The sequence below is a fragment of the Syngnathus leptorhynchus genome, chromosome 3 (genome assembly GCF_054491065.1).
Source record: "Syngnathus leptorhynchus isolate UIUO chromosome 3, UIUO_Slep, whole genome shotgun sequence".
Classification (NCBI taxonomy): Eukaryota; Metazoa; Chordata; class Actinopteri; order Syngnathiformes; family Syngnathidae; genus Syngnathus; species Syngnathus leptorhynchus.
Window position 1 is genome coordinate 12,030,003 of NC_141197.1, and position 13,384 is coordinate 12,043,386.

At 41.0% G+C, this 13,384-nt stretch overlaps 1 protein-coding gene across 2 annotated transcripts; it reads right to left on the reverse strand.

Annotated features, from left to right (window-relative positions):
* Positions 1–4: 4 nt before the first annotated feature.
* On the reverse strand, positions 5–13,070 carry LOC147059282 (myocardial zonula adherens protein-like). Of its 2 annotated transcripts, XM_085907744.1 has the most exons (15): positions 12,968–13,065; positions 9,991–10,608; positions 9,032–9,109; positions 5,761–5,829; positions 4,389–4,553; positions 4,196–4,288; positions 3,861–3,974; positions 3,634–3,786; positions 2,637–2,762; positions 2,380–2,508; positions 2,202–2,296; positions 1,935–2,040; positions 1,351–1,434; positions 1,017–1,123; positions 5–939 (listed from the first exon to the last, which is right to left on the reverse strand). In XM_085907744.1, exons 2-15 carry the CDS (start codon positions 10,063–10,065, stop codon positions 195–197), a joined length of 2,139 nt encoding a protein of 712 aa, XP_085763870.1. In that variant the 5' UTR covers positions 10,066–10,608; positions 12,968–13,065; the 3' UTR covers positions 5–194. The 2 variants fall into 2 exon arrangements, with proteins under 2 accessions (XP_085763870.1, XP_085763871.1); XM_085907745.1 differs by lacking the exon at positions 9,991–10,608 and having other exon boundaries at positions 12,968–13,070.
* Positions 13,071–13,384: the final 314 nt, after the last annotated feature.

A 13,384-nucleotide genomic window follows, 5' to 3' on the forward strand; every position in this document is an offset into this window, starting at 1 on the left:
AGTATATTATTATTTTGTATAAGTCATACAACAAAAAGGTTTCAGTAGGAAAGGGTCAAGGTTTTCTAGCCTGTAAAACAATTATAAGAACACTTAACTGCAGAGTTTTTGGTTTAAAAAAAAAAGAAGAAAAATTACCCATATCTATCTATCTGTCACCGTACAGTCTACTAAAAATGCTGCATCCTCTCCAATCACTCTACTTTGATGTTTGCTGTCATTTCCATTAATTTTGTGAATGGCGTATCAAGATACGCAAGTCCCACTCTTGTTCTCCTTTTGTCTTGATTCAATGCCATCTGAGTGTCTGTTTCAGCGTCCACCTCGTCTATGGGCTGGTTCTCGTAACTTTGGGATTCCGATGACACTCGGGTGGAGGAGTACGTTTCGATCTGGGGCGTCGGGTTGGCCTCAAGGTAGCGGCTGTACTCAACCGGCGTGTAGCGAAGTAAACTGGACTCCACCCTGCTGGGAGGAGGGGCGTTACGCTTCAACGTCCTCGATTGAGTAACCGTTGTAAGGAAGAGGGAAGGACGGCGGAGAAGAGGCTCATCTGATTCTTGTGTGGGTGAAGATGGAGGGGATGTGGGTGAAGTTGCAGGCAGTGTGGGGGAAGATGGAAGCAGTGTGGGTGAAGATGGAGGCAGTGTGGGTGACGATGGCGGTGATGTTGGAGACAAGGGGGGTGTGGGTGATGAGGGAGGTGTTGGTGAAGAAGGTAGTGGAGGGAGGGGAGGTTGTATAGGTGACAAAAAAGGTTCAGGAGGTAGTGAAGCGTCGTATGAATATAGATCTGGGGGTGGTGGAGGAGGTCGTATTTGTGGCGGAGGCGGTATGACAAATAACGGTTGTTTGGATGGGAGGAGCTCTCTAGGATGAAGATGAATTGGTTCATGCAGATTAGGAGATTCAACATCAAGCCCCGGTATTTCTTCAATTCTGTTCAAACAGTCATGCATTAAACAAAAGAAGCCACACCCCATGAACAAAACACTCCACTCAACGTTGCTTCTTACCTTGGAAGAGGGTTGCAGGGTTGTTCTATCGTCCCAAAGTCCAAATCATCTTCTTCACTACTCTGTGTGGACATAAAATACTTGAGCTTGTCTTCTAATTCATTATTCTAGGAAAAGGAAAACAGGAAACAAGACTGTCATATTCACGCAAAGACTGCAGTCACCACATACCGAAGTCCATTGCTCAAAGTTCAGGCTATCAAGGGGTCAATACCAAAAGAACAGTTAACCACACCAGCCCGGATTAAATACATGCTCACACCCGCGTACACACACACACACACACACACACACACACACACACACACACACACACACACACGCAGAGTCTTACCTCACACTCCACAATTGCGATTCGGTCCAGCAGCTCTGAGATGAACATGTCCTTCTCTGCAACTTGAGCTCGTAGTTTTTGCACCTTCACCGTTTGAAGAAGAAAACGCAGATAATCACACCACATTAAGGTACAGTTATAACTTTCGCTTGTATCGTCTTATTTATTTTTATGATCATTATTATTTATTTTTACATTATTATCTATTTTTATTTTGTATTATTATGATTATTGCCTCATAGCAAGAAGTTGCTGGAGTTGAAATGCCCTTTTGAGTAACAAGTTAGCATACTGTCAGTATTCTGTGTAATGCAAAAGGTTGACGGATTCTTTGTGATTTGTAAGGACAGTTTCCACTCACCAATAAGATATTTTTAACTGAGAACATGTTTTAAACCTGAAAACCCCAATATTTGACCAGAAGTTGGTTTTTTTTCAAGTCACCATTGTTCTTGTTTCTTTGTTGACAATGAGAACAAAAAGGGAAGGGGGGGACGCATATGAAGCAATACATGATTCAATTGGCTTCCTATTAAAAAAAAAGAAAAAAAAAAAAAAACACAACCACAAATGACCTCCCTCACCTCCTCAATCATTCCTTTGACCTTTCGCTGTTGGCAGAAGACCATGTCGTTCAAGTGCTTGATTCTCTCTCGAAGACCTCCAGCTTCCCTTTGCAGCTCATGTGACCTGCCAAATACCAGCAGTCATCAATAGCTTCAACTGCTCTGAGCTGATGTCACACTCACTAAAACAAAACTCGGAAAGCAGTGTTTACCAGTATTTTCCTCTTTGGACACTGATCAAATATTCAGCTTACTGTCTACCCATTGTGGACATTGATTGAATACCTTTTGGCTACAACTCCATCGGTTGCATCGCTCCTCTCTAACATGCGAAGACGCCGTTCACATTCCTGCAGCTTCTGGTGGAGTTGGCTCTTTTCCTGTGGGATTGCTCATATGACTCCCATGCATGCATGCAACCATACATGGTTGTTGTTGTTTGTTTTTTTTTTGCAATGGTTACCGTTCCCATGCAGTCCAGCAGGCGCTCAAGTTCACCGATCCTCAGATCCCGCTCAGCAATTTTGTCCTCTGCGATCCTGATATTCATCTCAGCTTCTTCTAATCGTCTGATGTAGTCATCCAGTTGTGCCTGTGTAAGCAAATACATCGAACAAAAATGTTTTTGCTCTGATGTCAGTTTGAAATTTCCCAACACATGTTCGTATGAACCATGTATTTGTGTGTTTTGGCATTGAACAGAAAGTAAATAGTACAGACCTGGAGTATTTCAATCTCCTCCCTGTGTTTCCTTTGCTCTTCTCGCAACTTTTCCTGGTAGTCCCTTTCGAGCGCCGCGGAGAGTTCCGTTAGGGCCCTACTGTTGGCCTCTCGTGTAGATTCCACCTGGAAAGCAAAGGCGAGAAAAAAAAAAAAGTGTGGTGAGCAGGGTGAGCTGATGTGAACTGATGATGGATGATGAAATGAGTACTTTATACAAGCATGGGATTAATTTAAGGCAAGGAAAAGTGAGACATTTCCACAAACTTCACTGGCTGTATGCTGAAAAATCATTCAACCCCCTTTTTTCTGTGTTGATAAATGAATAGCATTGTTTTGTGAAATCATTTCATTTCATCTTCTTCTCCACTAGGTAGTGCAATCGTATCACACTTTCTTACATGGGAATTCATGGAAAAATGCAGGTGTTTGGTAGGGGGAGCCTGGGCGTATTTGTGGCTCAGGTGTTGTTTCTGTTTTTGTATTCAGATTCAAAATTATTATTATTACAGTATTGCATAGGCACCACCTGATGGCATCTTGGTGCCAAGGTACTATTGAATTGGAGTGAGTTGAGGAGCTTCATTTAGACAAAAGTAGCCCTTTGCCGCCATATTGTGTCATCTTTAGGCAATTACAGTAAGCTTTTTCTTTTAAGTGGTGTAAATTACTGTTGGTCTTTCTCGATTTGTGGCAAACTTCTATAATTTGATCATTTTAACCTGCATCTCAGCTATCTAGTACGTATCTAGTATAACAGAATGTGGTGTGTCGAGCTGCTCAGAATACTTGTAAACAATATGTGTGCTCAACATCTGATCTTTTCTCGTACAATCCCGTACAACTAGTCCGACGTCTCTTATCAGACTATTTCGAGCAGCCCGACTTGCCACACCAGTCCCAAGTGACAGTTTTCAATGAATGTGTCAGAGCAGGTCCTTCCACAGTGATGTCAACAAAGAGCGGTTGAGGCCTAAAAGATGAACGAACAACCTACCTCAAGTCTGAGCGTCTGGTTTTCGGCATGCGCTGCGGCCAGCTCTCTCTCCTTATCTCGGAGCTGTTCTTGTGTTTTCTCACAAGTGCTCCGCAAACTATTCACCTCTTCCCTTGCGTCCACACGATTCTGACAGTTCTCCAGAAGAGATTTCTGCCGAGGCAACACAACTGTTCTCAGCATACAACTCCGTATGTCTTTACATGTGCAAAGACAAAGTTTGTTACCTGCAGGCCAATATTGGATGATATTAAGGAGCTGTTCATCTGATCAAATCTTTCCATTGCTGCTGTACGGACCCTCACTTCAGACTCCAGACTTCTGCGGTGGGAGTTGGAAGTCTATGAAACACATAGGTGTTGTTCACAATTAGCAAATGATATCAATACACACACACATCTCCATTCATGTGGAAGACATTCCTTTCCTCCATTCAAAAATTCTCAGTGGCTCAATTTCAGTACATGCCGAGATATACTTTGAACACCTCTGACATTAAATGACAGTAAAGCGTGATTGCGATGATCACAGTCACGTGATGCTTATCGTACACGCGTCTCACCTTTAGTTCCTGCGAGAGCTTGTGCACAGATTGCTGCATGCCTCCAAACTGGCCGTACATGCGTTCTCTGACCTTCTCCAGAGAATCTCTCACCTGTATAAAGGCATCGAGATGAAGCGAGCAGGTAAAATCTGTTACCTGAGCGCATATCACTGCAATGTGTTGTACAGCGTTGTGTTGGTCCTCCGCTCACCTCCTTGATGTACTTCATTTCTTCATGAAGATGACTGACGGTCCACTCACGCGCCATCACTTGCTGTTGTCTGTCAGCGTTGTTACTCTGCACTACGCCATACATTTTGGGCCCATGATGCTGCGGCGAGGGCTCGGCCTGCCCATTGGTCATTTCACCCAGGTGCTGAGGGAGACAAGAAAAGAACACACCGCTCAGGTTTCTTTCAGCTGGGACTGTCACTGTGCGCATGTGTGTGTGTGTGTGTGTGTGTGTGTGTGTGTGTGTGTGTATGTGTGTGTGTGTGTGTGCGCGCTAGTATCCTCGCTTTAAAACAAGTCAACACACTAGTAGAATGATTACCCAGCACTAGGTGAATGGCAGTGTGTTACTTGACTATTACATTCTTTCCACTATTAGTGATACTTTTGGCCTATGTAACTAAATCTTACTAGTAAACTCATATGTTGAACTAGGCCCAACTAGTAGGTCTGTGCCATGCAGTGGTAGATTACTGAGCACTGCGAGTTCCACCAAAATGCCCACTCACAGTTTTGCCTCACTAGTAACATACAGTTGTCCATCCAGTATACCAAAGTTGACCGACTTGGATGGATGAATGGATGGACGGACAAAGCGTGTACAAGTACATGGACCTTTAGCTGGATATCAGCTATCAAATAAATTCTCAAACGGGTTTCCATTAGCATACAGCCTCTTGGACCCCTTTATGCTCCCCATGTTATGTGCACAACATCAGATATTTGCAGCACTGTTTCTGCTCAACAGTGGAAACAGGACGTTGTGAACGGATGTTTAAAAAAAAAAAAAAAAGCTGAATTGTGGGTGTCATGTTTCTGCAACCCAGAACATGAGCTGCTGTCTCGTCTGCCTTTTGGGTCTCCAGCAGCCGGTTGAACCAAAGCAGACACAGCAAATATTGAATGTGTCATATTCAAATGTGGTCTATTTCTATGTGCAGTCTGACGATTCTTCTTTGTTCTAATCATATTTTTATATTGCATCACATTGCAAATTGGTGAGATAAACATTAAGAAACTTGCACACGCTCCAATCTGCCATAATTTACAATCAACTCATTTTAACTCACTTGACAGCAGCATCTTAGCACATAGGAAAAATAAATAAATGAAAAGAGCCTTTAAGTTTCTAAATCAACAATCTCAAGCTTGTATTCTTTATCCTCTGCAAAAAAAAATGACAATTACAAACAGTTGAGAAACTCTTCATTTCTGTTGGCATGACTGTAATATTAACGTTATGTCTGTTTCGAAACCATTTTGTTTCTTATACAATACAGGTGTACCTAATGTTTTGGCCAGTAGGTGTATATGGAGTGCTGTGTCTATTATTTATGCATCTTGGACTGTACCTGCTTGGGTGACTCTCTGCCAGGCGGCCTCTCTCTTTGAATGATGCCATTCCTCTTCTTCCAACCATCCTGCACAGATCAGCAATATTAGCATGAAGCAACGCTGGCTCATCATTTAAGTTCAGAAATGATTGAAAACATGTTTTGTTTGAGTGTCAACAAACATCTAAACTAACATTCCAGGCTCGTTGCCCATTAAAGAAGACATCAGTCTTCACCTGGAGCAGAGATAAAGAATGAAGAGGACCAGAACAAGGAGAGCAGTGTTCTCGTATGGACACAGGCCAGCCCCTCATTTTTTCATCACTTCACCTGACTCCTGAGTAAAGGCTCCACTCCTGGCTTTTTCTTTTAACCTCTTAACAACAGAAGAATAAATGCCAACTCTGACTGTTACAATGTGTTTAAATACACAATCCTTGACAGTAACTACTTGGTTTTATTTCACCGAAACCAAAGCCGTGTGAATTTGTCGCAAAGGGAGTAGAAGTACAAACAACTTAAATACTGCTCTTTGAATTAATTACATGCTCGCCAACACTTTACTGTGTTGTTGTGTTCGCACAAAGGTTCCTCTGTATCGCATGACTTTATCATGAACGAGACAAAAAACAAAGAGTCTTCATATAATAGGCAGTCAAGGCCACTTGGGGGAGGAAATGAACTTTTGTGAGAATACATTCCAATGCAGTCAGTGCGGCGACTTCTATGTTTCTCATGGCACTTGTTAGATGTCCATTTTGTGCCAGATTGCTGTAAACATAGATTTCTAAAGTAAATGTACAAGGGCCATCAAACAATTCATAAAAAGTGATTATTCGATTTTGAATACGGATACACGATGAAGACAACCTTGAAAAATAGAAGAATTTATTTGACATATTTGTACCTCAGGATGAACATTGGTATTAAAAATATTTGTGGTACAGCATAGAGATGTGGAGGGACCCACGGTCGGTCTGCCTTGGTCCGCCAGCAGACAAAAACGCCCGTAAGCACACGCGTTGTTAAGGACTAATGTCCCATAACCTTGTTAAATGATCTGGGCTATTGAATTTGGCCTTTTATATGCGAGTAAGTAAGTTAGTGAGTAAATACTGTAAAGCACTTTTCAGAACACACACATTTCTTTACATGGTTAAAAAACATCAATAAAAATAATCAAGTCCTACTGGCTTGGCTGCATCAACAAATGTGTTCTATAAACTCCTTTTATAAATGTTAGAAAATGTTTAATGCTGGTGGTCATTTCATTGTAGAACGAGTTCAACCTTGATAAAATTAAGCATTTGCATTCTTGTGTCTTTGACCTCAGTGTCTGATTTTAACTTTGATCTCCATGGAGAGGACACAAGGAAGTCATATTATAACCTCAAGGAACTTTGCTAATATGTTGAATCAGCTCAACCTTGACGGCTATCTGCCAAGGAGAACAATATCGGCCGCACTGCTTCAGCACTTGGCCGGAAATCCTCCGGCACGCAGCGAAGAATTCATTGTGTGAATGAAAAGGAAGTCTGTCAATGACACTGGAGAATAAAGTAACTTTCATTGCGCTTGATCACTCATTAGTGGTTCGTGCCAGTGATGTGCCAATGTTGATTTTTTTTTTTTTTTAAAACCTTTATTTAAATACAATTTGTGTTGAAGCTTTATGTGCAATTTGTTTAATTTTTTTTTTTTTTTTCCAAATTGAAGTGCCGAGTTAATGTGGAAACTCAAGCGGAGTGAAATTCAGCGTCTTCTCTTTAGTTTGTATTTGTGTGTGTGTGTGCGCATGTGTGCCTATGTGTGAGACTGCCCATTCAACAAACAGTTGAAAGGGCATCAGCGATGCATCACTTGTGATTTACTGCCTCAAGTTTTTTCCAGAGGAACCAAAAGTGAATTCATGGACAGAAAGGTTGGCTGTGATGTCATCATAAGAATTGACAGAAAATCCGAGCACTTAAAGTCACTTTACCACTTCAAGTTACAAATATATTTTCTGTATTGATATATCACATGCCTATTGTTTTTTTTGTAAATAATAAAAAACATCTACAAATGACATGGCTCATCTGTCTTTACTTCTTACTAAATACAACAGTCAAACAGCTCCATCACAATCAGCCATGAAACCACTTTGTGATCTTTGCAATAGCTCAAGATATTAGTGCGTGTCCGTGTCATTCCAGGCACACCAAATACGTCATTATAGACGGCAAACGTGTTCCTGGCCTGTCACTGTTCTAACAAGATGTCGTCCCTTCCAACACGTGACCACACCCTCTGGAAGGGAAACATGCTCAGAGATTACAGCACTGCATAATCAGGGTGTGTGAGTGTGTCGGTCACAGTCCTGCCGGGACAAAGTTCTCACTCAAGGCAACCACTTCTATGTCAGGGTCCTAAACAGACCCATCACAACTACTTGACGAGTTATCTCGTCATGTGGTATCCATACAAAGGTGGCCGGGGTGGGGACACCCATTGTAAACACCCACGCAGCGCTGGAGTGCCTGCAGCGTGTACATACAGTCAACACACACAAGAAGCACTCGTCATTAGACACTCAATAAAACAAAAGGCAGAAAAAAGGCAGACTATATGTCTGCAGACAGCAAATTAAATGGGAGCCATTTGGAAAAGGTCGGTGAAAAATGTACAGTGAACCTTCAGGTAGTCACTATTCGGCAACATTTCATAGATTTTTCCGGGGAACCTATTCTCTGTCATTCGCTGGGACAAAAAGAAATACCTTTTTCAGTGATTTTGTGCTCAGGCTAGTATTTCTTTGATGCCATCTTATAGCATCTTGCTGTCAAGGAACAATGTTGAAGTGAGGTGAGGTGTTTTGTTCAGAGAAAAGTTTGCAGTGGTGCTTTGTAAAAAAAAGACCTAGACAGTTTCAAGTCCATCTTTGGGGTTTGACCTGTTGGAGACCTTAATACTGTCTCATTCCAACTTTGCTCCTTGTTTACAATTCTTTTATCATTCTTCTCTTCCGTCTTTCTTAAATGAAACAGAATTTGAAAAACATACAGCTACTTTTAGTCCTCCCTGTATAGTACATGAGATGTTCAATAGAGCTTCAGTTGTCCTCTGGTATAATGTGAAACACATGCAGGCATTGTTGCACACGCCCTTCAGTCACGATTACACAACACAGAGCAGACATCTTGAGGAGATTTTTGATGAAAGTCTTTTCAGTCAAGGAAGTGCACCATGGTAAAATGTGGAATTTCAGCAATGTATAAAAAAAAAGCAAGGGGGGGGGGGGGTCACTCACTGATGCTGGATTAGCAGCTTTGTGCTCCTTCTTGGCATCTTCCGGATGCAGTGTCAACCTCAGGCGAGTGATTGACCTCTAAAAAGAAAGAAAAGTGTGATGAATTCTCACATTTAAGTGTTTTAATACTTTCAAATGATTTACCATGGTTTTCTTTATACATTTGAAAATACATTATTAAACATAAATGGATAAACAATGTTATGTTTCATGAATATGAACAGAAATTGTATATATATTAGATATACCTTTCTATATTTTTATGATTTAAATGATATATGAACAGAATGAAGTCAAATGGAAATATGACAACTGAAAAAGTACATGCATGTTTTTATTAAAGAAATGCAAAGAGCTCAACAGTTGAATCAGGTGTGTTGCAAGCAGGAAACATGGAAAACACCTTAGGAAAGTGGCCTTTAAGGACTGCCGCTTAACATGCCTGGCCTGAAGTATCAATGGACCAATATAATATATATAATATGTAATATGTCACCGTGGAAATTTTGATCTGTGTGTCTTGACATGTGAAGAAATTGACAATAAAGCAGACTTTGACTTTGATATGATGTCATTTTCAATCAACAGCAAGTGACAAAATGCATTTTTAAAGGTATTACTTATTCATGTAAATAATCATATCACATTAATTATAGTCATAAATATTAACTTTATATGATCAAAAATGAATAAGTAACGTCTTAATTTTTTCAAAGCCAGTTATGTCAGCGCATTGTTGCAGTAATGACAAGCGGTCAGCCTGCAGCTCACTGGCCTCGCCTAACAAGCTCTTCTTGTACACATCCTGTTTTACGCACATTGTCCAGATGCATAGAGCAAAAAACAGGGGCGGGGGTGGGGGGTACACCAATTTGCAAAATAAAGCACGGACATTGGACAAGAAGACCAAAGCTGTCTGTAAGACAGAGTGGATGCCCTCTCACTGTGGGACTTCTTACCTCGCTTCTGGACTCTGGTGAGTCAGCAGTGGTGGTGGTGCTGGAAAACGTACGTCGCGACCCGTAGTGAAGCATGTCTCCGCCTGTGTCCACTCCACGATTCCACCGTGTGTGTCCCCAGCCCCTCCTTCCCCTCCTCCTTTGTTGACCCTCCTCCCACTCTTCCTCTCACGACTTCTTCCTGAGTTGTGCTCCAACTCTCGGAGGCACCATAGGGAAATCCTTTCTCGTCCAGTGAGGTTATCGGGTCGGCGTGAAGCAGCGCACAGGTCCCCACTCAGCAGAAGCACAACGGGGTCATGATCCGATTCCCGGTTGATGAGTCCCTCGGCAAGTAGGCTGGCTGTCTTTCTGTCTGAGCTCCCATCCGACCTGTTGAGCCACATTTCACCTTCCTGCCTCTTCTGTGAGAGAACAGGCATCGCAGAGGGCGGGGTGCACGGGCCGGGTCGGGCCAGGTCCTCCCACTCGGCCCCGGGCAGGTGCAGCGCCTAGGTGACAGGGTGGCTGACAGCTGCTTGCGGCTCAAGTCACCGGAAAGAACCTTGACACTATCTTGACACAATGAAATGTAACTCGAACTTTCAACTTCATGACGACGGGAGAGAAACAATGTCGCTAAAAGGAAGAAATGAAATGAGGGCTGAAAAAAATGTTTACACATTGAATCTTTATTGCTCGCTAGTCAATCACAGGGCACATACTAGAGACAAACCAGCATTCATACACGTCACACGCATGGACACTTTGAGAGTCTTCAATGAAACTTTAGGAATGTGAAAGGAATCCACAGTACCTGGACGAAACCTACACAAGCAACAAAGAAACGAAACACCTGACTGTAAGGCATAACTCCAATATGGGCTGATGCCATAATAACACATTTAAACTGTTATTTGTAATCATATAAAATACTTTTTACCTAAAAATGGCATACATGTTACTGTTTATGTATAACGTAACACAATCAGGATGGTCAAAAGTGACTCAGTGTGGCACCTGTTACAGACAATGAATCATTGATGATCGTGGCATAATTTTTTAATGTCCCGAGTGTGTGTGTGTGTGTCAACAGGCAATCGTGGTTACAAGCAGCTGACATTCCTACCCTCCCGTCACTCCCTGCATGTGCAACAAAATGTGGAGGAAGTGATAGTGAAAAAAGTTCAAACCCCGAAATCAATAAGTCCTTCCTTTCATGTGATGAAACTGGAACCACAAAATAATAATACAAGTGGTATGCAGGCTCGATTTCGTGAATGTGTAACCGCACATCAAACACACTTATGCAATAGGTCAACAAGTGGATGGTCAAGTCACGTGGACGCCTGTCACAGAAATTTATGTACCTTACATCCACACATACATTCACACACTTACATTTTCATTCGTTTTATGTTCCCTTCCTCCTGCTTGCTTTTCTTTTACTGTTTTCATAATGACTTTGAGTGCTCCAAAGTCAAGTCAAGGCAAATTGATTTTTATAGCCCTTAATCAGAAAAAAAATATTACATCAACGGCACCTATAATCATAAAATTTATGATGTAGGTAGAACGTAAGTAAGTACTTTTGACATTATTGATAGTGGGAGAGTAAGTTGAAAATTGACTTTGGTGATTCTGGTATGTGGGTAACAATAGCAATTAAAAAAAATGCAATATGCTTGCTAGAATTTTTAAAATGTTTTTCAAAAACGTCCATATGAGACTTGGGCAACTCTGCTACAGACCTCTTCAAAGTTTGTAAACAATGTGACATTATGGGGCATGGCTTTTCCAGAGGCAAAATCATGCAGCGTGCTTGAAATAACATATTTCAACAGAGCATTAACCCGTGAATACATCACATTCAGGCAGTAGAATATCAATTTATGTTATGTAGAAAATCATGAATATTTTAATAAGTAAAACAAAGTTGGCAGTTTGGCATAATGATCATGTTAACAGTACATATATTTATTATTATATATAATAATAATGATAATCATAATAATATTCAAATGGATATAGTGTAGTTAAAAATAAATATTACAATTGCACAAAATATGTTCGTAAATTTTGATGTCGTGACTTACACATTTTCAGAGATATAAGCCAGCGCTTGGCCGATTTCTTTATTTTGACTTGTGGGCAAAAGGCAGCCAACACAAGCAGCAGTTTGGCAGATGGTGAACAAGTCTTCGAAAAAAGACGACATCTACCTGTTTAAAGTTTACTGTCAAAATAAACATACGGATAGAGGGGTGTAGACAAAATATATTTGCAAAGACCACTTATCAAACGAGGAATAGGAAAATGATCAATTGTGCGTACTCATATACACAGCATTATACTGCCCCCTGTTGGCCACATCAGTAGGAGCGACACAATCCCCATGGACAAAACGTTAAAACTTCAAATTATGCCATTACTGTATGTTTTTACAGTACAGTGCTGCCAAATACTATTGTTTTGATAAAAAAAACATTTACTTTAATTTTTAGTCTACAGCCCAACATTGACGGCTAATAATGACAAACCCAATCGTAATGATGATACGAGCAATAGGCGTGTATTGTTCAATTTATTTATCAAAAACTGTCGTTGCTAAGTGCCTGCCACGCAAACACGTTAAATACAAGGATAAGTGTTGACAATTAAGTGTGACATGCCTCCTGTTTCCGAAACTACCACACATGATTTACAGAAAGTAAGACAAGTTGCCAAACGAACATTCCTAACTTTTGAGTGCTTCTTGATTTCTTTTAGTTGTATAAATAATGAATTTGTGTATTGCCAAATGAAAGGAAATCGCGTGATAAACATGCATGTTTTCAGTATTTTTGTCTGAAGTATGTGTTTGGTCTGGACTTCATCAGTACATGAGGGGGGAGTCGCTCACTGTGCAGCTTTCACATTTCAATGCACATGTCTCAAAGGCAATGATGGATGTTTACTTAAAAAAAAACACACACACACAACAATACTGTATACGTACTTGAGTTGATTGTGCTCCGTGTTCCAACCATTAATATCAAAGTAAGCCTCAGGCATCAAATGAGCCTGTGCAGCAGGTTCAACCTGCTTCCACACTTGATGTGTTCACAAACACAATCGTGAAACTTCCGGAACGTTTATGTCACAAGGGTTGAGGTCACAAGGTCACATGCACGTGAAATCAACCAATCAAAAAAAACAGATGGATGCTCACATTCTTTCTCCTAATTAGTGCTAAAAATGATTTGGGCATTTATCCCACCACAAGCTCCACAATTAAGGGAGTTATTCTCAAAGTGTACGAGTATTACGTGGGCTCCCTGTTCCTGTTGAGCTCATAATGAATATGTACAAAACATTTCACATGAACTTTTTTTGTTTGGTTGTTTTATTGTTGTTTTAGCAAACACGATGTATG

Excerpts from the sequence above, each read along its gene's own strand:
- LOC147059282 (XM_085907744.1), bottom strand. The coding sequence starts at position 10,065 with ATGCTTCACTACGGGTCGCGACGTACGTTTTCCAGCACCACCACCACT. Across the intron at positions 5,830-9,031 it reads AAGCTGCTAATCCAGCATCA|GATGGTTGGAAGAAGAGGAA; the intron begins GTGAGTGACCCC and ends TGATCTGTGCAG. Across the intron at positions 4,289-4,388 it reads AAATGAAGTACATCAAGGAG|GTGAGAGATTCTCTGGAGAA; the intron begins GTGAGCGGAGGA and ends GCCTTTATACAG.